This window comes from Mobula birostris, chromosome 3, assembly GCF_030028105.1.
Source record: "Mobula birostris isolate sMobBir1 chromosome 3, sMobBir1.hap1, whole genome shotgun sequence".
Lineage (NCBI taxonomy): Eukaryota > Metazoa > Chordata > Chondrichthyes > Myliobatiformes > Myliobatidae > Mobula > Mobula birostris.
In genome coordinates, this window is record NC_092372.1 from 151,619,368 (window position 1) to 151,646,799 (window position 27,432).

Below are 27,432 nucleotides of genomic sequence, written 5' to 3' on the forward strand. Positions count from 1 at the left end.
AAAATATTTGAAACAAGATCATGGAAGATCAGTTGATATATTAAGAATCTGTAGGTGTAGTATCCAGAGCAAGCATGGATTTTAACCACGCTTTTCTGCGTCACAAGACTCAAACTTGGTAGCTAACATCTTTGCAACACATGGAGTTCTTTCAGCTGTCATCATGGCAGACAATCTTCCTATCTATGCAAAACCTCTTGTTTACAGTTATAAAAATCAAATGTCCCTCATACTCCCCTTTAACCAACACCTACCTCCATCTTTCATTCACTAAGCCTGCTATCAAGCAAACCCGTTTAATTGCTTAACGTAGATTTAATATCCAGGAACATATTGCAAAGGTCACTCCCCAGTATCCAAGGACATTACATTTACATAGTGACACTCCCGACACTTTTTCCTCAGCTTTCTGCATCTGAGATGACAAGATATTTCTTCAGCCGGAGAGTGGCAAATCTGCAGAATTCATAACAGAGCAGACTGGACAGGCTGAGGTGGCCTGATCCTACTCCTATATCTTATGGTCTTAGGGGAATGGAGAAATTACCATTGTGAAATGAGCTCTCACCCTCAACTGAATAATGGAACAAATTTGATGGGCTGAATTGCATAATTCTGCTCCTATGGTAATGAGAAATTGGCAGCTGAAGCAAGCAGGAACACGGGCATTTTCACTGTAAAGTCTCAATTATGTTTTGAGCAGAAGCATCTGTGTTTGCATCGAAGATGTAAATTTACCAGTTCTGCATCAATTTTGCTTCAATAACATGACTTGCAATTATAGCCAAAGATACATTTAAATTGAAAATGGACAAATCTCCATTGGCATTGTTTTTTGTACCCAAATTAAAAACTACTTTAAAGGTTGCAGATACTGAGATAACTTAAGGGTAGAAATTTCTATTCCTAAAAAGTTTAAACTAAGGCAAGCAGGTTAAAAGATTGTGTGAAAAGATGTTTGAAAACTTGGCAAACTAGGTTAAAGCACAACATTGAATTTTACACTCCAAAGCATGCTAAAGCAAAATATGCCAAGGCAGCAACCCCACCCCTCCTCCCCAATCGAGGATTTTCTCTCGACTCATCAGTGCAGTTAGTTTTTGCTTCCAGATGTACACTGACATTTTGGTTGCAGTCGGAAATTAACTTCACTTGGCAATTGTTAAAGCTGCATGAAGACACAGCCAAACCTTTTCATCTGACACAGCTCATATTCTGCTAACTTCAAAGGCAAACAGTCCAATTCAATTCAGCAAATTGACTGTGATAGAATAGAAAGTGCTTGAAGCACTCAGCAGCTTAGACAACATTCATGGAAAAAGAAGTTAATGCTTCAGTTCAAAGATCTGATTAATGGTCTTCAGTGTCAAATAGCAACCTTGTTTTACTTCTTCATGGATATTGCCTGATCTGCTAAGTGTTTCCATTTTCTGTTTTCATTTCAGATTTCAGAAATCTACAGTTTTTTTAAAAAATGTTTTGATGAATTTCATTTGACCACTCCTTGGCAATTCTCCATTACCAGGCATATTGTTACACAACAATGTTTAAACCTTTTTTCTATTGTGGTTTTCTTGATGTACAACAAGCAAGTAATTGCTGATACTGAAAACAATGGGTTTAAGATGGCTAAAGCAGAAACTACCGCAAGTAATTATCACACTTACCAATGCCACTTTTCCCTACAACCATTCCCATCCGTCAGGTACTAAACATCTCCCACCTTCATGACATGACTGAGATCAATTGTTCATCACAAGCCATAAATCCTGCCAATTCCCACCAGATCTAGAATCCAATATCGCAAGGCCCAATGAACCATGGATATCACACTTCAAAACAAATACTCTTGCATTCCATTCTTCCAACTACCCTCACAATCAATAGCAAAACTCTCATCTTTGGCCAATGAACATGTACTTCAAGGGTGGGCAACATCAAGTTTTCACAAGGTTTTCAGGTTATAGTTTGAAGAAGCATAGAACACAGAATGGTATAGTACAAGAATAGTCCATTCAGCCAACAATGTTTGCATCAACCAATGCCAATCTAAGTTTATTGCCGCTGTACAGGGTCCATATTCCTCAATTCACGTGTCTGCCTAAATGCTTCTTAGTTGCAATAGGCTATTATAAAACTCTGGGAGACAGAGTACAGACACAGTCAACTTTTTTTGTCAAACTATTTCCAACTAAATCACCAGGCCCCATCAGAATGAAACCTGAAAGAATAGCTACTCAGCTAATTGACTATTTGTTTTCAAAGTTTAAGCTGCTTTCAATATCTCTTCCTGACTTTGTTAATTTAAGAATGGCTTTTTTTCTTAGCAGAATTAAACCTACATAAAATACAAGCAGATAATTGATTGTTAAACTACAAAACGAAATAACAATTAATATTAAATAGTTGGATTCAACAAGCTCAAAATGTGCCATTTGGTAGGCTCTTAGAAAGATCTTCATGTATCTCTTCAACATATTTGTAACAGACTTTATCCTTTAACGATGCTGGCAGTGATCTTTAAATAGCAGGGAAGACTACACTACCCTACCATCTTCGGTCAGCTTTCTAAAAGAAAGAACTCCTATCATACACTTGAAAATTCACCATATAAATTAACTCCTTGAGAAATACCATCTTCGAACTGTATGATAGAAAAATGCACGAGGCTCAGCAGTCAAGCAAGCCTTCCACATCAGCCATAGCAGACGATGAACCTCGACCTTTGACATCGAGGCAGGCAGTCATAGGAGAAGATGAGCTGCCTGCTCTAATAGAAACAGACGACGATGAGATGACACCCCAGTGTCCCACCACCCCGCGATTCATGAAGAATGCAGCGGTAGCCGGGAGGCGCACAGCACATCTTTAAGAAAAAAGCCGAAATAAACATGCTAATTAATTAGGTGCCGCCTGACACGTAATTGTCGGCCCATATCAGAGATAACGCAATCGGAAATCAGCACTAATCTGGGCTGTCAATTACGTGCTGGGCGGCACCTAATTAATTAGCATGTTTACTTCGGCTTTTTTCTTAAAGATGTGCTGGGTGCCTCCTGGCTACCACTGCACCCCTGCGTGCTTCGCGGTTCGGTATCTGTTGGCGGCCTGGAGGGTGGGGGCCATTGCACCACCCAACCTGCAACGACTCAGTCTAACTCACCATCATCAGTGTGCTCGGCGCTGAACCAATTCCGGTAAGTGATACTACACCGTACATACATTATTTCTACTTTATATCGGCTGTGTATTTTTACGTGTTATTTGGAATGATTTGGCAGCTTCATAGCTTAAAGGTTACCGGAGAGCACTTGTGCCGTGTTTTTGCCAACAGCACTTGTGTGAGATTTTCTGCCGAGAGCACTTGCGTGAGATTTTCTGCCGAGAGCGCTTGCGTGAGATTTTTGTTACAGAGAACAGTGCAATAATGATTGTGGAAAAGTATTTCTACTTTATATAGGCTGTGTATTTCTCATATCATTCCTGCTTTTACTATATGTTACTGTTATTTTAGGTTTTATGTGTTATTTGGCATGATTTGGTGGGTTATTTTTGGGTCTGCGAACGCTCACGTTTTTCCCCATATAAATAAATGATAATTGCTTCTTCGCTTTACGACATTTCGGCTTACGAACCATTTCATAGGAACGCTCTACCTTTGCATGGCGGGGGAAAGCCTGTATTAGCACCTATACTGTAAAGTAGTACCTTATAAAAAGCATTACTCATCTTGTAGAGGATAAAATACAGTGGATTCTGGTTAATTGGGATACACTGGGGGGGGGGGGGGGGGCAGTACATTTTTGGCCCAAATAAGCTGCTGTCCAATTAGCCCAAGTTTCACGGAAATAGTTAAAAACTATAAAAAAAAAGACAAACTACTGTTTAACTGAGTAACGAATTATGTACTTAAATGAATTACAGAACAAAGTAAAGCACTACCAATACCTCTCCAGCACTATAAAACTGTATAGTTCCTCATAGAGAAATTCATCTGCCATGTTCTTATGATTGACTGTAAATGAACAAAATCAGCATTGACATCTAGTGCAAATAATGGGCTGCCTTCATACAACGCTTTTGATGATTGCATCCTCCGAATCTTCATTTCTTTGTAACATTGAAGATGATTTTTGATACCTTCAATTTCCTCGTAATACCTAACTTGTTGGAAGTAGTGAAATAGCTTCCTTTTCATTTTCAGCCATTTCTGATATCTCCAAGCCTCAATGCTTGAAACTGCGGTGAGGAAAACAGTTCTGAATTGTCTTACTGCTTATTTCTCGCCAACTATCAGTGACAAAAATATCTATTTGAAAACTGATCGCTTTAAGCGCAGTGCAATATCTAACAGCCATACAAGTTCACATGACTGACAGGAGTTAGAAACCGTTTAGCAACAATCACCTGCGCCAATTAAATGGCATGGTGTCCCAAATAAACAAAGGGAATCCCAGCTATTTTCTCAATTTAGATTTTGTTCTTTAAGAACTGTCCCAAATAAGCAGTTGCCTCAATTATCCGATGGTCCAATTAATCAGAATCCACTGTAAATTATCTTAGATTTGTTACCAAGGACAACAGGAACAAAACACCTGTTCAAATCTCATGTGTGAATGTACCCAACAGTTTATCTTTTAATGTAAGTAAATTCTTAGTTCCAAAATGAATTTTCCTCCACCCCCTCTCAATATTCCGTATCCCAGTCTGAATTCTTGACCTTGGAATTTTGCTTGCTTCCTCAGCCATTGGAAAAACTCAGTATTACAATAGGCACCACTGCAAAATGTTTAAGGAGCCATGGGAGGTTGTATGACTCAAGTGCTTTTTATTTAACTCAGGATAGTACATACGCAAATCTAATAAACCAGACCTGTTTAGGACCTTTATTCAGGGAATCTTTGTGATGAATTTTGTTAAAACTGTACTTATAGCAACTGCACTAGAGTTAACAAGAGTACTACTGCCCTCTATAATTTCTATACAAAAACTGTAGAACTTCAATCTTATTTATTACCAGGTCTAATTATTTTGTATTGAAAAACTTGATTTTATTTATTTCAAGAATGGTTAACTCATTTCAGTATTAAATTGCACATAATTTCTTCCCCCATTTGATGAGTTCAATTGAAGCAATCAACTTATGTCTTATTTATCTTACTGACAATATGTGCGCATACCCGAATTATTCTCTACTGACAATTACCATTTAGTTCCAAATCATCCAGCCAAAGTGCTATTCAAAAGGTTCAAAGGAGCATCTAAACAAGCCTGATGCATTTTGGTAACAAGTCCTGTGGACTGATGAAGTTAAAATAGAACTTTTTGGCTGCAATGAGCAGAGGTATGCTTGGAGAAAAAAGGGTGCAGAATTTCATGAAAAGAACACCTCTCCAACTGTTAAGCACGGAGGTAGATCGATCATGCTTTGGGCTTGTGTTGCAGCCAGTAGCACGGGGAATATTTACTGGTAGAGGGAAGAATGAATTCAATTAAATACCAACAAATTCTGTAAGCAAACATCACACCGTCTGTAAAAAAAAAAGCCGAAGATGAAAATGGGATGGCTTCTACAACAGGATAATGATCCTAAACCCACCTCAAAATCCACAATGGACTACCTCAAGAGGCGCAAGCTGAAGGTTTTGCCATGGCCCTCGCAGTCCCCTGACCTAAACATCATCGAGAATCTGTGGATAGACCTCAAAAGAGCAGCGCATGCAAGACGGCCCAAGAATCTCACAGAACTAGAAGCCTTTTGCAAGGAAGAATGGGCGAAAATCCCCCAAACAATTGAAAGACTCTTACTTAGCTGGCTACAGAAAGCATTTACAAGCTGCGATACTTGCCAAAAGGGGTGTTACTAAGTACTGCCATGCAGGGTGCCCAAACTTTTGCTTTGGGTCCTTTTCCTTTTTTGTTATTTTGAAACTGTAAAAGATGGAAATAAAAATTTTCTCGCTTAAAATATTAAAGAAATATGTCATCTTTAACTTTATGCCTTTTGGAAATCAGTTCATCTTTTACTCGCTTAGCTATTCACAGTAACAGAAATTTTGACCGGGGTGCCCAAACTTTTGCATGCCGCTGTATACCACTTTCTGGACAGAGTACAAGCCCATTAAAAAACTTACACATCTGTACGACTGAACTAAACTGCTTTTTTGAGGATGCTGACCATAAATTGAAGTGTAAAATTACTTAAGTCAAAAATTCATTGTTTGTTAATTTTTTTAAAAATGGAGCATTTGTCTTACTATCACATACATCATGAAAAACAAAGTTATGGTCTGTCAAAATGAACTTGCTACATAATGTTGGGCAACATGAGGGAAAGTACAAGGCAACTTAGTTATATAAATCAGATTCTTTCAGGAGCCTCAGGTTTTAGCGATACAGTTCCAAAATTAACTCTCATAGCTAGCTATTATAAAAGAATCTCACAATTAACTTCTGAAACATATTTGAGATCAGAGCTTACAAAGATACCATGTTATCAACAACAGTCACCAACCCCTTCCCTATTCCTACCCATGGAAAAATAGAATTAAGATGTTTTGTTGCTGCTTAGTTTACCTTTTAGCTATCAGGTGTGGGAGCACAAACAGATCATGGCTTTTAGGTGACCATTACAATAAAAGGTCAATCATGACGGCAGTTTTTTACTGGCTGGCTTTTTTTTGTTCATAATCACATTATACAACAACCTAACAAATTAGAAATTTTAAAAAACATTCATTTAAATTATATGGCTCAGACAGAGAAAGGGGATGGAAAACATTAGGCTGCAAAAATCAGTTTCAGTGACTAAAACCTCAATAATCAAATCATTTGCAAGCCTTCCTTCTAGTCTATTTGTTCCAGTCAAGGTGGCACCGTGCTGCAGTCTCCATCGAGGTCATGTCTCAGGTTTGGTTGTTTATTAAGTTCTTTGGGGTGGTTTTGGGAGACAGAGAGGGGAGTTAGGAGACATGTTAATACTTAGAGGGACAGTGTTGTGAGATATTGGTGGTCAGACCAGAGTCCAGGTCTCCGCTCTACACTCCACGTTCAAAGTCCAGTAACATAGCTGGGTAATGATGGAAATCCAGAGTCCAGGCCTTCACTCCTCTAAACTCAAAGCCAGTGACGTGGACATGGGACAAAGGACATCTGGAGTCCAGACCTCCACTCTGCACTTAAAGATCGGCGAGGTTGACAGGTGATGAAAAACATTTAGACATGGGGCTGTGCAAGGTTTAGTTGAAGCACAATTTTAATTGGTTAAATGACACTAGTATTCCTTCATTCAAAAATCTCTATTTGAAAAATAAATTGATATATCTATAAAAATGTTAAGTTGGCCACAAAACTGACAAAATAGAGAGAATTCATCAGTAAGCACAACATTGTGCTTAGCCAACGTGATTCACATGTCTTCTCATTAAATCTAGCTTATTCCAAAGACATGAAAACTGCCCTAAAGATGTGTGATACATCAGCCTATAAAAGAAAACAGGTTTTGTGGCTTTCATAAAAATATGGGTAAACCAAATGGTTCTAAACTACGCAAAAAATCAACTAAATTATAATATTATAGATGATGCATGCAATGAATGCATAATCTACTTTCAGAATCCTATATACGTTTTATGTTTCCAGTAAGATGGTCACAGCGGCCTCTCCGGGTCCATTCAAAGGTGTAATCTTTTGTCCTTTACATTTTTTTTCCGATCTCAAGACACTGCAGGATATTAAGAATATCAAATACTGCAGGTCTACCCCATCAGCAAGCTTATCGAAAGCAATATTGCTCCTTGTTGCAGACCATTGTTGGCCGAAGAGTTGGGCAATCCAAAAAACACTGCAAATGATTGTCTTGGATGTTTTTATTGTGATGGATGGACCCTGTTGGACATTGATCATGTAGAACAATGCAGGTCCGGTTCACTGATTCATTGGCGGTGCCTTGGTTGTTCCGTGGACCAGGCCCTCATGCTGCAGTGTCACCATTGGAAGCTGCCCAGGAGAGAGGCGCTGGAGGCAGTGTGGGAGAGAACCAAGGTCTCTGTGGGCACACTGGAATCTGTACTGAATTGGGGGCTGGCCCCATCATCGGTACTGCCCTGTAGTGTCCGCTTAGTGGAAAACAAGCTGAACAAGGACAACATCCCATGCACCCTCAACCTACAGGCCTCAAGGGCTCAGGTTGTATATTTTTGTGACTGTTTATTCTGCTATTGTAACTCTGTGTGCTGTGGGTATTGTGTTTGGTACCTTAATCACAGAAGAATACCGTTTCATTTGGCTGGATTCATGTGTATGGTTGAATAACAATTGAACTTGAAACTATACGACTTCTGTATCTATCAAATTAAAAGGATATGTTAGGTAAGAATAGTTTATGTTTTTGATACAGTAATCATTTTAAAGACAACAGCTCAAGTCTTTTCAACTCACTCACTAATACACTCATAACCTTTACCAACCTCAATATAGCATTAATATTCCACTTTCTTGACCTGTTAACTTCTCACTTGGAACTAGCCTTATTCACTGAATCCGTGTTCAGTTAACGAAAAACAAACTTGAGAATAACCTCTCTTTCTAATGTTACCATCCACATTCAACTTCATTTGTATATTCCTATTATCAATGCTTATTGCTACACCATGAGTAAGACAATTTTCCTAACTGCATGGTACTACTGTTGAAAAGGATTATAGGGAATATTTATTAATAGGTACCACAAGTAAGTTTCCCAGACCTTGAAAGGTGCTCTGCAAGGTAGATTATGTACAGAAATGCCAACTTCTTAGGTGATAAGCCAAAACTGTAGCATTAAATAAAACATTTGCAGGAGTTCATATTTGCAAAATAAAAACAGGTCTTCCTCGGGACTGCTTATTTTACCACTGACCATATACTTTGTTTTCCAGCTGGAGTCATTGAATGATTATTGTTTAGATGTAGCTTTCCAGATTGTTCCAGTTGTACAGAGAGCAAGCAAAAAGCACATGTTACACAAGAAAGCCATTCAGCCCATCTGGCTTTGAATGAACTAGCCCTCTAGTTCTTCACCAATAATTGTGCAATATCTTAATTACCATAAGATATAGGAGTAGAATTAGGCTGTTCGGCCCATCAAGTCTGCTCTGCTATTCAATCATGGCTAATTTATCATCCCTCTCAACCCCCTTCTCCCCATGATGTTTGACACCCTGACTAATGAAGAACCTATCACCCTCCATTTTAAATATACCCAATGATCAACCTCTACAGGCGTCTGCGGCAATGAATTCCACGGATTTACCACCCTCTTGCTAAAGAATTCCTCCTCATCTGTTCTAATTAGACATCCCTCTCTTCTGAGGCTGTGCCCTCTGGTCCTACATGCCCTACTATAGGAAACATGCTCTCCCTCTATATCGGCCTTTCAATATTTAATAAGATTTCAATGAGATCCCCCCCCCACCGCCACTCTTCTCATCTCCAGCAAGTAATGACCTAAAGCCATCAAACACTCCTCACGTGTTAACCCTTTCTTTCCCAGAATCATTCTTGTGAAGTTCCTCTGGACCCTCTCCTATGCTAGCACATCTTTCATAAGGCACCCAAAGGAGTCCCAAGTACTAACAAAATTCACACTTTCTCAGGCTCCATACAAATGCTGGAAAAATTCGGGGGCATCAGGTAAGTCACTCATGAGAGATACCTCTGAATTGCTCGTCATTTGTGTGGAGTTTCTGGCCTGTGGTGACACCAGGACATTTATACTGATGGGGTTTAGGCATCATCTGATTGGAGTTGGCCATTGCCTGGTACTTTTGTGGCATAAAGGTCACCTACTAGTGATTAGTGCATGCCCAAATGTTATCTTGAGTCATGCTAAATGCAGCCAATGGGCTGTTTCATTTGCTGAGGAGTTGTGAATGGAAATGAACATTCTACTGTCCATATCAGACAATATTCCTACTTCAGATCTCATGATGGAAGGCCAGCATGACAAAGCAATTGCCTGAGGCTAAGCCCAGAATATTACCTTGCAGAACTTCTGCAGTGATGTGCTGGGGCTGAGATGATTGCAACTTTCTATGATAGCTCTAGTGCAATAATGTCAAACATTGCTGAACTGTCTTTTTAGTGCATTGTTGACATACGATTGCTGAACAGCTTCTCCAGTCTCAACAGAGCAAAGTGTATACGTATGGAATCAATTTTCATCAGAATAATTATCTGAAACCTCCAAATTCAAAATAAGCCATTGAGAATTTTATGATACTGTTGCTACTACCTTATGTATATGTAACTCCCAATTTTTATCTTGCTCTATTGAAATACTTTGAGCAATAGAAATGAGGACACCAAACTGCAGAATTACTATGCATCAGAATTAAGAACCTAAGAACACAAAAAGCAAAACATGACACAAGAATCCTCAAGCTTTATCTGCCGTTCAATAAAATTACACATCTCAGTTCTAGATTCTCACTATTCCCATTATTTCCTGATTTTAAAAAATACTTATTTCAGTCTTGAATTTTTTTTAAATGGCTATGAACATGTTCGTAGGAAGAGAATTATTAAGATTCATATACACAGAATGGAGCAAATTTCTCTATGCCTGAGCTAAATAACCTTACCCCAAGTGTTTTTCATCCTTCTATCACTATCAGCACCAACACTCTTCCCCACCATTCTGGACACTCCAGGGGAAGAGCTGTGTGGTAATTACTATTATAAGCATTCTCAATATTTTTTTCCAATAAGATCACCTCTCGTCCTGTTCAGTCCCTCAACTAGGAATTAATAGCTTACCTTACAACCTAAATTTACAACTTCAGACAATTTCAAGAGCAAAGCCTTATCCTCTAAACTCCAATGCTGACTCATGCATTGCAGAATTGAAGGTACAGTACAACTTGGGAGCTCCCTAAATGTATCAAAGCAAATTGCAGGTTGCATGCATCATTTTTCTTGCAGCAGTTGTAGGTAATTTAAGGGTGAAAGGTGAAAACTTAAGAGGAACATGAAAGGTAACTTCTTCACTCAGAGGGTCATGAGAATGTAGAACGAGCTGTCAGCACAAGTGGTGCACATGAGCTCAATTTGAACATTTAAGGGAAGTTTGGATAGGCACATGGATGGTAGGAGTATGGAGGGCTATGGTCCAGGTGTAGATCAAGGGAGTCGGCAGTTTAAATGATTTGGCACAGGCTGGGTGGGCTGAAAAGTCTGTTCTGTGCTGTACTTTTCTATAACTCTATTAACTGAAGATGTTCAACAGTGTTTAAACCACAGATTGGATTACAATATACAACCAGGTTGATGATTCATTAATACATTGATTTTCAATGGTTCCAGCTCTACCAAAAGCCATTCCTTCAACCTTTTAATCTACTTTTACTTGCTTGCTGAATGCTAATGATTGACTGATGGAGCTAATATTCAAAACTGCCTAAAGAAAGTGAGATGGGGCTGTTCCAGCTCCTTTGACTTTCAGAGTCTGTGACCAACACTGACCTCTATTTCAGAAGAACAGCTACCAGCATACTTTTCAACACAAACCTCAATGTAATCCAGTTGTTAGGGCCCAAGTTGATGGGCTGTAACATTATCCAAAATGGCTGGGGTGTCGCCACATTAATAAAAAGATACAAATTTTGGACAGTAGTTTTGCCTGGGGGTCAAACAGCATTGATTCATTAAAATCAGAATCAGGTTCATTATCACTTAGATTCAGATTTAGATTTATCAAATGTACATCAATACATACAGTGAAATGCATTGTTGTGCAGCAGTATTCCAGTGCAAAGACATTAAATTACTATAAATTACAAATTAGTATATAGGAATAGTGAGGATGATTCATGAGTGGTTCAGAAATCTGATGATGGATGGGAAGAAGCTATTCCTAAATTGCTGAGTGTGGACAATATGTCCTAGCTTCCTCCCAGGATCCCCACCACTGCAAAACCTAGTTTTCAGCCATTTCCATTCACTCTACATGCTATCAACAAATGACCAAGTAGCGGATACAATAAAGGCGAGGGGGCTTACAACATACTTCCTTTGGCTCTGACAATTGGCACCCCAGAAGTAGCTGTCCCTCTAGCCTAGCTATGCAAGTGCAGTTACACTACCAGCACTGAGCTGTGTGAAATAAACTGACAAAGTATGTTCACTTCACAAAATCAGGATAAATCCATACCCAATGATCAGCAAAGAAATGAAAGGTGTTTTTGACATTGCTATCAAGTGGCACTTAACAATTATCTGCCCAACACTACCTGATGATTTGCCAGGTCTACTCAGTGCAGATCTGATTAAGACTTTACCCAAACATGGAGGAACAGGAAGGACAGGCAGATGATAAGGCAAAACTGCAGTCAGTGGGATGAGTTTAAGTGTAACATGAATCAAAATTGAAAAAGGTGCTGAATACATAACTGAAGGTATTAATTTGAATGCATGCAGTATAAGGAATAAGGCAGATGATCTTGTAGTACAGCAAGATGGACAGGCATGACATATGGTTACATCACTGAGTCATAGGTGATCATAGTTTGGAGCTTAACATCCAAGGAAAGACATTGTATAGAAAGTACAGGCAAGTGGGCAGAGAGGGTGGGGGTGGCTTCATTGGTAAAAAAAAAAAAAAAAAAAAATGAAATCAAGCCCTTGGAAAGAGGTGACATAGGATCATAAGATGTGGAATCCTTGTGAGTAGAGTTAAGAAACTGAAAGGGTAAGAAGACCTTGATGGGAGTTATATACAGGCTTTCGAATAGTAGCCAGGATATAGCATACAAATTACAACAGGAGAAAGAAAATGCATGTAAAAGCAGCAATGTTATGACAGTTATTAGGGATTTCAATATGGGTAGATTGTGAAAAATCAGATTGGTGCTGGATCCCAGAAAAGGGATATTTTAGAACGCTGATGGGATGGCTTTTCAGAGCAGCTTTTGGTTGAACCCACTAGAGGAAAGACAATTCTGGATTGGTTGTTGTGTAATGAGCCAGATTTGATTAGGAAGATTGAGGTAAAGGAACCCTTAGGAGACAGTGATCATAATATGACAGAATTCACCTTGCTGTTTAAGAGAAAGCAGCTGAAGTCAGATGTATCACTACTACTTTCGTAATGCCCTGGTTCATATTTTTTACTGTTATGCGTATGTATTTCATTTTGTGCTGCTCTTGCGAGCTGCTTGTTTTCAGCTTATGTTTGGGTTACTGTTGAAGATAAGACAGAGGAGAAATGTGTACCATCCAATTAGGATGGTCGGATTAAGGGGAAGTTTCTCTGGTGAGGGACACTAAGGTTGGAGTTTTTGTTCGAGAGGAGATGGAGAGAAGAAGCTGGGGAGAACCGGTCGTAGCGTACAATCCGGTAGGAGACCCGTTTGTTTGATATGATTTGTGAGCGATGTTCGGAGGGTGGTGTGTGCTTTTATGCTGACCGAGGGTCCAGCACATGAGTGACAGAGAAGTTCAAGATGAGCTCCAAATTGTGCACATTTGACTGTTTAATTAGAGTTGGCCCTTTTCTTTTTGTTATTCTTTACTAACCCTTTAGTTAGGAGTCAAATATAATTCCTTTAATTGTATGCAGTGTATTGTATGTTACTTAGTGGCATTAATTTGTAACAGGGTAGCAAATGACACAGCATCCACACTAACCAGGGTTTGGGGTGGGATCGAGCGCACCTCAATCTCATGAGTTTGGCGGGGCCGGAAGTTGTCTTCTCTAGACTTACACAGCCAAGGAAACCAGTGTGTTTCACTTTGTAGTACAGGGAATTACAAAGGCATGAGAGAGGAGCTGGGCAAAGATGATTGGAAGGTGACACTAGAAGGGATGATGGCAGAATAGCAATGGCTGGAGTTTTTGGAAGGCACATAATAGATACACCCCAAAGATGAGGAGGTATTCTAAAGGGAGGAGAACCATAGAAAGTAGAGAAGCAGCATTCAGGGTGATATTGAAAATTTCAAGGACCTGTAAGCAGTAAAACCAGATTTTTCCATAAAATAAAAATCCACCCAAAACAGCAGCCATCACCTCCCCCATTTGTGATGTATGCAGTTTGTATATTAGCCTCAGCCACCTAAGAAACCATAAAATCAGAGTGAGAATAGATCTTCTCAATAATGAGATGCTGCATGAGACAATGCACCTTCAGGTATAATTTCCTCATTAACGAGAAATGCATGTTATTGACTAGGCCTAAATTGCAAGTTTGCGAACCTCAACTACCCTGAACTAAAGAACTGGAAGGTCAACAAATGTTTCTTGTAAATCCAAACACTGAAGATACTAGAAATTTGAAATCTCTTGTAATGCATGCTAATATCACACTGCTGTCACTGGAGCATTGCTACATTCAATTCTCTTGGTCCAGCACACCAGCAGTTATTTCAAGTCGCAGGTCTAGCTTTTCTCTACTAAAATATATCTGTAAAAATATCCACTGAGATGGCCACATACAGAAAACACAAGTGCAGCATTAGAAAATGTGGAATGCTACACCGAACTCTTAATCAACATCAACATTCCTGATCTAAGAATTCAGACATTGAATGACAGCGCATTTTCACAGCTGACATTTACAATCAAGTTTTGCCAATTTCAAAACTAAAATAAAATCTCACATACAAGGCGAGTGTATAGATTTGAGATTGATAAACTTGAAGTTAAAATATATTTTTCACATTCATATCGATGACAGGAATCAAGTCACACTTCAACTTGGACAATGCGTGCGAAGTTTAGTTTCTAACTCTTAATAACAACTATCTCTCCTCACCTCCCACCAACTTCTTCAAGGTGTATTTTATTTAACACAAAATATCACTGGGAAACTTCTCTATCAGCTTTGAATTATGATTCAAACTTTCGCCATTTCAGGTTAGGCAAGACAACAAAGAACCATTTCAGTGTGCTGAAATAATCACATGATGAATTAGTTGTCATAAATAATGCAGAGCTTCTGGTTTAGAATTATATACATTACTGGATGTTTTTCATGTACATCAACAGCAATTTACAACTTCTAGACATGAAAATTAACATTGCTCTTGATCTGTAGAATTATTATTAAGCAATGAAATAAGAGTAAATGCCACCTATTTTAGCTAAGGTCTCATTTGTACTTAGTCAAATTGCACCAGGGAAACCACAACTGACTCGTCAGATATGGACAGAATGTCGTTTTTCTTTTTTTTTTTCGCAACTTTGGAAATTCAATTTTGTGAAAGGGAAGATGGGGCAGAGAGTATATAGATGAAGGAAAACTACCAGCATTTCCTGTTATACCTGCTTCCTTTATTGGAGGAACAGGAATCCTCAGTTGCCTTTGTGGCACAGCGTTCTGTACATTCTCTGTTCAAATAACAATCTGCTTTTTCATTCATCCCTCCAAAGTTTTAAAAAAAAGGCTTCACATTGACATACATTATACTCTACCAAATTTAATTCACCACAATCACTTCATTGATCTCTCTGTAAACTGTGTCTCTTCAGTTTACTTTCCACCACCTCCCACACACATTTTGCATCCTTCCTCCAAATTATTAAATATTGCGAACAGCTGCAATCTGAGTACTGATCCATGTAACATCTCACTGGTTACAAGTTTACAATCCAAAAATCAGGCTCTTTATCCATGCCAATTTATTAATTTTCCAATCTCTAAACTAGCACCTTTCTGAACATCTTCTGAAAAATACAAATTCTACATCCGCAGGTACCCTGCTATCCACTCTGGCTGATAACTCAAGAAGCAATTATAATAAGTTTTTCAGACAAGCTTGATTTCCCATTCATGAAGTCATGAAACCAAACAGCTCAATATGATCAGGTTATAAGTTTCCAAATGTTCTGCCTTTACCTCAGTAATTGAATATAATATTGTTTCTAATAAAAACAGAATGTCTATGAGCCTATTTACCCTTTTTCCCCACTCACCCTTTACATCACATTAACAGGTTTGCAATCTTTGGTATCTAAAGATTTTTGGAAAGCTATAATCAATCGATCTTATCAATTGAATCATAAAAAGAATCAAAACTACTATGACAGAGAAGGCCGTAGGGGCTACACATCCCAATTTCACCTTGCATCTGTAACCTGGTGGAGATATGTCTCTCCCAAATGAGGTGTAAGGTACTTTTTCCCTCCGCCAGCCTGCAGGTCAAGGTGCAGCACTTGTCAGCCCCCCAAGATCTGGGTTACATGAAGCCATGGGAGCAGGTGGTGGATGGTCATATGAGCAGATGGTGCATATTAGAAGTCCTGATTATGGGACCACTGACGCCAGACAACCAATGTCCAGAGTATTGACAATGGCTGGAGTCACCCGTCTTGTAAAGATACTGCCCAGAAGAAGGCAATGGCAAACCACTTCTGCAGAAAAATGTGGCAGGGACAATCAGGGTCACAGACCAGGATCATATGACACGGCATATAATGGTGATGATCTGTAACCCTGCTGGACACAGGTCTTCAAATATACATCCAGTCACCTTCAAAAATGTGGCAAATGATTTCATCTCTACCACTTAAGTTTCAGGCACTTGCGACCCTAGGGATACTACAAAATATCCTGATTGTCACTGTAATCCTTCAACCAATTACTTCAATGTTCATTGCCTTTTAATTCTTTAGTAAAGAGAAACAGATCCTTCCTATCTACTCTAAGCAAAACAATCAATTGAAACACCTTAACTAAATCCCTCTTCTACCTCCTTTGTGGCAAGGAAAACATTTCTGGTCCAATGTTCCTCCTAAGCTATTTTTCCCTAGTTCTCCCAGTGAAAATCCCGTAAATCTCTTCTCCCTCTGCATAGAAAGCTTCCTTTGAGGCCTTTTTACTTCTTTTCATATACATAAAACAGAACTACATTTGTTTTGATTTTACTTACCAATATTGCTACATAGTCATCTTTCACTTTCTTACATATACTTTTTAATTAATTAAGGTACTAGAAAATTGCTAATTAAACCCAAATTTCCTGACAATGCATGCAGCTGATCACCTGCTCCATCTATGAAGTGTCTAAGGAATTGATTGTGAACTTCAGGAAGGGTAAGTCGAGGGCACACATACACCTGTCCACATCAAGGGGTCAGCAGTTTCAGGTTCCTGGGTGTCAACATCACTTAAGTTCTATCCTTGGCCAACATATTGATGCAATTACAAAAAAGGCATGACAGGAGCTATATTTCATTAGGAGTTTGAGGAGATGGTGTAACACCAAAGACTCTTGCAAATTTCTATAAGTGTACTGTGGAGAGCAATCCATTGTGGTTGCGTCATCGTTTGGTATGGAGGGGCCACTGCACAGGACCAGAAAAAGCTGCAGCAAATTGTAAACTCAGCCAACTCTATCATTGGCTCTAACCTCCCCAGCATCGAAGACACCTTCAAAAGGTAATGCCTCAAAAAAAAAGACAGCATCCATCATTAAGGATGCCGCCCCCACCCCCCCATCACTAAGAACATGTCTTTTTTTTCAATGCTACCATCAAGGTGGTACAGGAACCTGCAAACACCTCCAGTTGCTTCCCCTGCTCCATCAGATTTCTGAATGGACACTGTATCAATGAACACTACCTCACTTCTTTAAAAATTTCTTTTTGCACTAATTACTTAACTTTTATATGTTTATTATAGTCTTTTTATGTATTACAATGAACTGCTGCTGCAAAACAACAAATATCACAGCATATAACAGTGATATTAAACCAGAGTGTGATTCTACAAGTACCCACAACGTAGACACAACTAGCAGAGATGCTGTCTCACAACTACAGTAATTCAGAGTCAATCCTGACCAACAGCGCTGACTGCAGGAAGTTTGCATGTTCTTCTTGGTTTTCTCACTTCCCAGTAACATGCTAAATTGATTGGCTACTGCCAATTGTCCCTCATCTGTGGTTAAGTGGTGGCATCCAGGGGAATTGATAGGAATAAAAGAAGTTACAGGGAAAATTGGTGGGTGAATGAGGTCGCCCTCTGAACCAGCATAGATTCAACGGGCCGAAAGCCTCCTATTTTATAAAGGAATTTGGAGAAATCACTAGTTCTCCAATTGACAAGAGAGAGCAAGTGACGTACTGTTGAGATCAATACTCCTCAATTTTAACAATTTACATCAGACTGTTAAAAATACAATGTAGATGCACTGCATGAATGAGAAAACATTGAGCAAATGGAGCATAATGCTGGAAAATTAAATTGCTCATTTTGGCAGGGAAGTACATTATCTAAATGTTGAGAGATTGCAGAGGACCTTGAGTATTAGTGCATGATTGACTAAAGACTAGTATGCAGATATTTGGAAAGCAAACAGATCATTGTTTGTTGCGAGGGAAGTGAATACTAAAGACTAGTATGCAGATATTTGGAAAGCAAACAGATCATTGTTTGTTGCGAGGGAAGTGAATGCTGAAGTGGCAATCTCACACTTCATGTTCAGTGGGCATCAATGACATAACTGGAATACCAGATACAATATCAGTGTCATTATTTAAAAATACATGTTAATGTGGTTGGGAAAAGATTTACTATGACCAACACCTGGAATGGACAGGCTAAGTTTGTTTCCACTGTTGTTCAGAAGAGTATGGAGTCTCACATCTTTCAAATTTAAGATCTTGAATGGACTTGATAGGGTGGGCAGTGAGAGGGTAATTCCGCTTAAAGGCGGATCTAGAAAACATCACCATTTAAAAACAAAGGCGTCACCAATTTTTTTAAAAAATAATGACCCAATTTTGTTTCCTTAGTGTACTGTGTGTCTTTGGGAGGACCATGTTCCTTTGGAACACTCCCCCCCTCCCCAAAGGACAATGAAAACAGACCTGGCATGTTATTAAACGAGGGGCAAATAGATATTTGTTAAGCAACGTGAAAAATATCTGTGTTTAGACAATAATATGCAATTAAGATTAAAATCAGGTTAGCCATAAACTTAATAAATGTTGGAGCAGATTTGAAGGAGCAAGTGATCATGGTCTAATCCTAGTTTGTCATCTTCACCTGCCAAGAGAATGCATTATTCTCTGATATACAATGGCCAGTTTTTGCAATATAATCCTGCATTTCAAATGCACCAAAAGAAGTTCTACTGCTAATTATGATGACCCTTGCAGAGATAATTTGATTAAAGAGCTAAAAGGCCACGTAAGATTTCCACTGCATATAATACCAGTGGAATAATCCGTTAATTCAGGTGATAAGCTTTTAGACTGTTAGGAAATCTTCTTTCCCAACTTCTCCACTATCACTCAGCAGGTACCAAAAACGCACAAAACTTATTTCTAAGTGACTTAATATTATTGGAAAGCAGCCAATTACAAATAGATTGCATACAGAGACAGCAGACTGCTACGTGGATTATCAGGAAAGGAAAGGTGACGTGATGTAATATGAAGGATTACCGAGAAATCACAAAATCATAAAAGTGTTACATCAAAGGCATCCGTTTGGCTATACGAGTCCTTATCAGTTTTTTTTTAATCGGACAAACGCTGTAGTGAAGGGTGAGGCTTAAGGTGAGAAGGGAAGAGGAACCGTGGGCTGCAGGTGAGATGGGGAGAGGAACCGTGGGCTCCAGTTGCTGGGCAGGCTGGTCCTTACTCACAGCGGGTTCCACCTCTCGGGCAGCCGGCGACGCAGAGAGATCCTGTCGCTCACATATATGTTGATCTGATGCTTGTTGATCGTCTCTTCCTCCTTCTTCTTCTCTTCACCCTGCAAGTCCAGACGAACGGCTTTGCCCAGTTCTCCCAAAGCGTTCACATCCAGCGGCGGCTTCTCGTAAACGGGTCTCCTCAGCCGCTCGTACTCATCGTCGGTGTAGTCACCGCCTCCTCCTGCCGCCGCAGCGGGCGCTTGGCGCTCCGCGCCCCCCTCCTTCTCGTCGTCCCGCCCGCTCCGGGTCAGAATCACGAAGCCCACGACGACCATCCCAAAGCAGATCAGCAGGAACGGCTTGGCGCGCCGTCGCCGGCCCAGCACCATCGCCCTCTGCAACGGCCCCGGACCCCGTGCTCTGGAGCCAAGTGCTGGGGGTTCAGGCTACCACCATCCGGGGAGAACTGCAGTGGGCAGCGGCGCAACGGGCTCGCCGTCACCGAAGTCGGATGCAGTACCGACCGGCTATACTCGCATGTCCCGCCGCGAACTCCAACTACCAACTCCGGAACCAACCCCAGCCGCCAACGTCACCCGGAGACAGGAGTGGGCGCGGCCAAAGACGGAAGCCGGCCGAATGTTGAATCGTCGTCAGGGAGATGAAAGTCTGACGGGGGTTATCTTCGTGGGTGTTAGCGGGGTTTTAGACGACTTCTCGCATGATAAATTGGTCTGGAAGATTTGATTGGGTGGGGGGCTGACTGGTGGGTGCTGGGAGAGTTGAACTGCCGGCTGAGTTGGGGTTGGGCCAGACTGACAGTTGGGGCTGTTGATTGAGTGGGTGGGGATTTGGGCGTGGAGGAGCCTAGTAGTTTGGAAAGGTTAGTTTGTAGCCTATGGCTGCAAAAGGGAAGGGGGGGGGTTGAGATTGAGGGGGGAGGACGGGAGACTGTGGAATACTCTAGAAGTAAGGGTAGCCAAAAAGGGGGTGCATCAAGTGAAAGACCTGAAGTAATGGGGGACAACAAATTGAGGAAAATGGGTGAATTGCAGGAGTTTATAGTTCTGTATAAAATTAAAGGTCAGAAGGAAGGAGAAGGAGGATTTAGAGCCCTTAATCCTTTGAAAGAGGCAGTAGCATTAGAGAACCAAATAGGTAAAGCATTCCAGGCCAAGATTTTGTCTAATGGATTGCTGAAAATTTGTTGGAAAGATATTGATCAATAATACAGTGCAAAAATGGTGAGAAAATTGGTTGTGAAAGTGGAGTGTATTACTCTGAAAGAAAGGAAGGGAGTTAAGGGGGTAGTGTATGGTATTTGGTCTGGCATAACTGAAAATGAAATTTTGGACAATATTAAAGGTGGTCGAGTGATTGAAGCCAAACTATTAAAATCGAGAGAAGGTGGTGATTGGAATTCTCCTGTTCTTCTGGTTTTTGCAGGTGATGTTCTTCCAACTATAGTCTATCTTTGGTGCATGTCTTATCAAGTTAGAGAATGCATTAGGCCTCCCTTACGCGCTGTTATAATTGCCAGAGATTTGGACATGTTGCTGGTTCATGTCGAGGTAAAAGAAGATGTATGAAATGTGGAGAGGATCATGATAATAAAGCATGTAAGGCAGCGGTGCCTAAATGCAGTAACTGTGGAGGGGACCATAGCGTTTAGAGGATTTGAGTATTTTGGTAAGGCAAAGCAGATTCGTGATGTTGGTATCCAAGAAAAATTATCATATGCTGAAGCAGTAAAGAAAGTTGATAGAGAGCAAAGGATAAGTAAAGAAAAGTTTGGAATGATGGGGAGTCAGTTCATTCCGAGTTCTCCAACTATGGTTCCTTCAGGCATGTTGTTGATGACAAAAGAGTTTTTTGGCATTTGTTGTTGATGTACTGGTTGGGGCTAAAACTACAGCCAAGAGGTCAGATATGATAAAAGTAGTTGTTGGAGCTGCTGTAGATTCCTTGATGTAAAACAGATTTCACCGGAAAAATTATATGAGTATATGACATACTGAATATACTGAATACTTCCCAGTTGTCGGGATCAGAGAGTACGGAGGAGCTTTATGTGGATGAAGAGGCCAATAATTAGTATTTGGATGTTTTTAATACTACAATGGAATGCAAGAAGTTTATCTGTAAATGATCAAGAATTAAAAAGATTTGTTGGAACTTTTAAAGACAAGCCTGATTTGATCTATGTACAGGAGACATGGTTAAAGCCTCATTTAGGTTTTGTGATCCCTGGATATGATAGTTTGAGAGCTGACAGAACAGGTAAATTTGGTGGAGCGTGTGCAACTTCCATAAAAACAGGACTCCAGTTTAGAAGACTTGATTTTAAATCTAACCTTGAAATTGTGGCTGTGGAGGTTTGGCGCTCTCGTGGTCAAATAACTTTGATTAACTTTTATAATCCAGGTAATATGATGTTATCAGATTTGGATGAAATTATGAATAAGGTAAGATCCCCAGTAATCTGGGTTGGAGATTTCAATGCCCATAATCCTATATGGGGTAGTGAAAGTAAAGATAGTAATGGAGCGGTAGTAGAGGAGTTTCTAGATAAATACAACATGGTACTGCTAAATGACGGAAGACCTGCAAGATTTAATATTGTAAAGAATACTTGTAGTCACTTAGACTTATCTATCACTTCCTCAAACTTAGCTAGGGTTGGGGAATGGGATGTTATGGACAGATACACACTAGGAAGTGATCACTATCCTATATTATGTAGATTTGGTAGAAATTTGATAGTAGAAGTTGAGGAGAGGTCTGCTAGGTATAATTTTTCTTTGGCCCTTTGGGATGAGTACCAGGAGAAAGCTGTGGATATAATAGAAGAGATTAACAGTGAGGGCTCCGTAGACGATTGGAATGAATCCCTCTGTTCTATAATTCATAAAGTTGCTCAGTTGACTATTCCGCTACATAATGTACTTAAGGCTCGAGCACGAGTTCTGTGGTGAAATAAAAAATTGTGATATAGCAGTAAGAAACAGAAATAGAGCTTACAGAAAATTAAGAAAGTACCCAGTGTTAGATAGTGTTATGGAGTATAAAAAGGAAAGAGCAGTAGCAAGGAGAGTAATTAAAAATGCAAAGAGAGATAGTTTGAGAAGCTTTTGTGGAACTCTGAGCCCTGAGACACCAATAAAGCAGCTATGGACGATCATTCACTGAATGTCAGGGGTATATAGGAAACCATCTATCCCAGCTTTGCTGGAAGGAGATATTGAAGCTGTAACCAATAAGGAAAAGGCTGATATGTTTGTAGAAGTGTTCCAAGCGTTACAGAGTTCTGGAGAGTTAGGTGATTTGAGAAAGGAAATTATGTTAAAGGAAAGTTGGAAATTGGACAGGAGTTTGGATGATAATAGCTCCATAAATTTGTTTTTCTCCCTTCAGGAATCGCAGGAAGCTGTCCAATCAGGTTCAAACACTTCTCCTGGTAGGGATGGACTGTGTCATGAATTGCTTAAGCATTTAGATGACCCTGTATTAATAGAAATTCTAGCATTGTTTAATTCAGTGTGGAAAGAAGGAAAATTACCAGTAGAATGGAAGCATGCAGTGGTAGTTCTAGTTTTAAAGCCAGGTAAGGACGCATCTAGTACTAGTTCGTATTGGCCTGTAGCTTTAACGTCAGTGCTTTGTGAAACTATAGAACGAATGATCACCAACAGACTTGTTTATTTTTTGGAAAATAAGGGACATTTTGCTGCCTATCAAAATGGTTTTAGAACTGTAAGATCAACAATGGAATCTGTTGCCCTTTTAGATCATGATATTAAAAAAGCATTTCAAAATAGAAGTAATGGTAAGTGTATTTCTAGATATTGAAAGAGCATGTGACTCACTATGGAAGGATGGGTTATTAATTAAACTCTATGATGCGAGAATTAGAGGTAGAATGTTTAATTGGATCAAGGATTTCCTTAAGGAAAGGACAATTCAAGTAAGAATAGGCGGAACAAGCTCCAAGTCAGTTAAAATAGGTAATGGTACCCCTCAGAGAAGTGTCATTAGTCCAGTTCTTTTTAATGTCATGATAAATGATATCTTTGATCAGGTAAGGACAGGATTTGGCAAATCATTGTTTGCAGATGATGGTGCAATCTGGAAAAGAGGAAGAAACATCAAGTATATATTAAGGCTATAAGATCAGTTGAAAACTGGGATAATAAATGGGGTAACACACATCAAAGTTGCTGGTGAATGCAGCAGGCCAGGCAGCATCTATAGGAAGAGGTACAGTCGACATTTCCGGCCGAGACCCTTAGTCTTGGCCCGAAACGTCGACTGTACCTCTTCCTACAGATGCTGCCTGGCCTGCTGCGTTCACCAGCAACTTTGATGTGTGTTGCTTGAATTTACAGCATCTGCAGAATTCCTCGTGTTTGCGCTAATGAGTTTTAGGATTTCTGCTTCTAATTCCAAATATATGATTTTTGGTTTTAGAAGAAATATTCCTGATTGTGAATTGTGTCTATATGATTCTTCACTAGAAAAAGTCAAGGTATTCATGTTTTTAGGTGTCTGGTTTGATGAAAGACTTAATTGGAAAGTGTGAGAAAGTTTTAAATGTTATGAGAAGTATTGCTGGATGTGACTGGGGAACAGGGTGGGAAACTATGTACTTAATATATTTAGCTATGATTAGATCAGTTATAGATTATGGTTGTATTGCTTATGGTTCCGCTGCTACGGCAGTGCTTGGAAAACTAGACACTGTGCAGTCCAAAGCACTCAGACTCTGTTGTGGAGCTTTTAGAACAACATCAGTCCCGGCGTGATGTGTGGAGATGGGAGAAATGTCTCTGCATTTAAGACAAATTCAGTTGGGCCTACAGTATTGGGTAAAACTAAATGGATTCAATCACAGCTGTCCACCAAAGTGTCTTTTGCAGGGGAAGTTGGAGCACCAAAGTAAAATTAAAAGATACCCATTTTTAGATTTGGTTAATAACTAGGCTGTGAAATTCAAACTGACTGAGGAAGACATAGTTGACCAAGTCTGCTTGCCACCCATCCCTTTTTGGCTCTTTCCAGAACCAGAAGTAGACCTAAAGTTATACCAACATGTCTCCTGACCCACTAGAGGCCCAAATATACTTGACCACTGCTACACAGCAGTCAAGGATGCCTAGTGTTCCGTCCCACGACCTCACTTCAGAAAATCAGACCATCAGGCCGTACTCCTCCTCCGGGCTTACAAACAGAAACTGAATCGGGAGGTCACAGTGTCAAAAATAATGTCGCGTTGGACAGAGGAAACGGATGAGGTCCTCCGTGACTGCTTTGAATCAGTGGACTGGTTAGTATTCAAGGACTCGGCAGCTAACCTCAATGAGTATGCCTCAGCTGTCACGGACTTTATTTGGAAATGCACGGAGTACTGTGTGTCTCGCAAGATGATCCGGGTATTCCCTAACCGGAAACCTTGGATGAACTATAAGATCAAGTCTCTTTTAAAGGCTAGACCTGCGGCTTTTAGGTCCAGGGATACCAGTCGCTACACGGAATCCAGGCGTGAACTCCGGAAAGCCATTAAGGGCGCCAAGAGGCAATATCGAGCCAAGTTGGAAGCCCAGGCTAACCAGAGGGATGCCAGTAGACTATGGCAGGGTCTAAATGAGATCACTGGGCGCAAAGAAAAGGCTGGGAATATCAATAGCCATGGCGCTTCTCTTCCTGACGAACTTAACGTATTCTACGCAAGATTCGAACAGAAGAGGAGCATCCCACTCCCTCCGGATGAACCGGACCTGGTGGCATCGAGATTCATCATCACTGAGGAGGACATTAGAAGGGCCTTCCTGAAGATAAATCCAAGGATGGCAACGGGCCCAGATGGCGTCCCAGGACGGGTTCTCAGGGCCTGTGCAAGCGAGCTAGCTGGAGTGTTTGCTGATATCTTCAACTGCTCCTTGCTTCAGTCTAAGATCCCCTCATGTTTTAAGAAGGCAACAATATTCCCAGTGCTGAAGAAGAGCAAGGTGGCATGCCTGAATGACTATCGACCTGTGGCTCTGGCATCAATTGCCATGAAGTGCTTCGAGAGATCGGTTATGGCACACATCAACCACAGCCTACCGGTCAACCTCTTTTCGCCTACCGGAGCAACAGGTCAACGGCAGATGCCATCTCTCTGGCCCTACATTCCTCCTTAGAACACCTGGAGAATGAAGACGCATATGTAAGGCTCCTTTTCATTGACTACAGCTCTGTCTTTAATACCATCATTCCAAATAAACTGATTCCTAAGCTCCAGAACCTGGGCCTTGGAACTCAGATCTGCAGCTGGATCTTCAGCTTCCTCACAGACAGGACCCAGGCTGTAAAAATATGGGACAAGCTCTCCTCTACAATCACTCTGAGCACCGGTGCCCCACAAGTCTGTGTACTCAGCCCCCTGCTGTACTCACTGTACACCCATGATTGTATAGCCAAGATTCCATCAAACTCAATACATAAGTTTGCTGATGACACAACAATTGTAGGCCGTATCTCAGGTAATGATGAGTTTGAGTACAGAGAGGAAATTAAGAACCTGGTGGCATGGTGCGAAGACAATAACCTATCCCTCAACGTCAGCAAGACAAAGGAATTGGTTGTTGACTTCAGAAGGAGTAGCGGACCGCAGGATCCAATTTACATCAGTGGTGCGCAAGTGGAACAGGTCAAAAGCTTTAAGTTCCTTGGGGTCAATATCACAAATGACCTGACTTGGTCCAACCAAGCAGAGTTCACTGCCAAGAAGGCCCACCAGCACCTTTACTTCCTGAGAAAACTAAAGAAATTCGGCCTGTCCCCTAAAACCCTCACTAATTTTTATAGATGCACCGTAGAAAGCATTCTTCTAGGGTGCATCACAACCTGGTATGGAAGTTGTCCTGTCTAAGACCGAAAGAAGCTGCAGAAGATCGTGAACACGGCGCAGCACATCACACAAACCAATCTTCTGTCCTTGGACTCACTTTACACCACACGCTGTTGGAGCAGTGCTGCCAGGATAATCAAGGACACAACCCACCCAGGCAACACACTTTTCATCCCTCTTCCCTCCGGGAGAAGGCTCAGGAGCTTGAAGACTCGTACGGCCAGATTTGGGAACAGCTTCTTTCCGACTGTGATAAGACTGCTGAACGGATCCTGACCCGGATCTGGGTCGTACCCTCCAAATATCCGGACCTGCCTCTGGGTTTTTTTGCACTACCTCACTTTCCATTATTCTATTTTCTCTTTATGATTTATAATTTAAATTTTTAATATTTACTAATTTTTAATATTTAATATTTGTAATCCAGGAAGCGGGAAGTGCAGAATCAAATATCGCTGTGATGATTGTACATTCCAGTATCAATTGTTTGGCGACTATAAAGTATTCCTCCTTTTTCAGCTTCAAGGAAGCAGTGCAATTTCATCAGCGTTAATCACAAATGAACATTTAAATAATAAATGGGGATCTTATCTGAAGATTTTTACTGATGGCTCAGTGGACCCAGAGAGCAGTAGGGCAGGATTTGGGATGTATGTGTCTCAACTTGGAGTTAAGATTGGTCACTGGGTTTCAGATGGTGTTTCTGTCTTTGCAACAGAATTATTAACAATCCTCTGGGCCTTATTGTGGATAGAAGACTCTCAACCACATAGGGTTATCATCTGTTCGGATTCTGCTGCTGCCTTGGAGTCTATAAAAGGGAATAAATCAAAAGCTTATCCTGACATAGTTATTGAGATTCTCTTAGTATTGTTTAGGGTAGGGAAGATGGGTTGTGCAGTTAGATTTTCATGGATACC

The 27,432-nt window shown here is 40.4% G+C and overlaps 1 protein-coding gene across 1 annotated transcript in view; it reads right to left on the minus strand.

The window, feature by feature from the left end:
* The window catches only part of galnt12 (UDP-N-acetyl-alpha-D-galactosamine:polypeptide N-acetylgalactosaminyltransferase 12), a 56,115-nt gene extending 35,811 nt beyond the window's left edge, over window positions 1–20,304 (minus strand). The window contains exon 1 of the mRNA XM_072253443.1: window positions 19,633–20,304. Within this exon, the coding sequence (XP_072109544.1) occupies window positions 19,633–20,012 (380 nt within the window). The 5' untranslated portion in view covers window positions 20,013–20,304. The remainder of the gene's footprint in view (window positions 1–19,632) is intronic.
* Window positions 20,305–27,432: the final 7,128 nt, after the last annotated feature.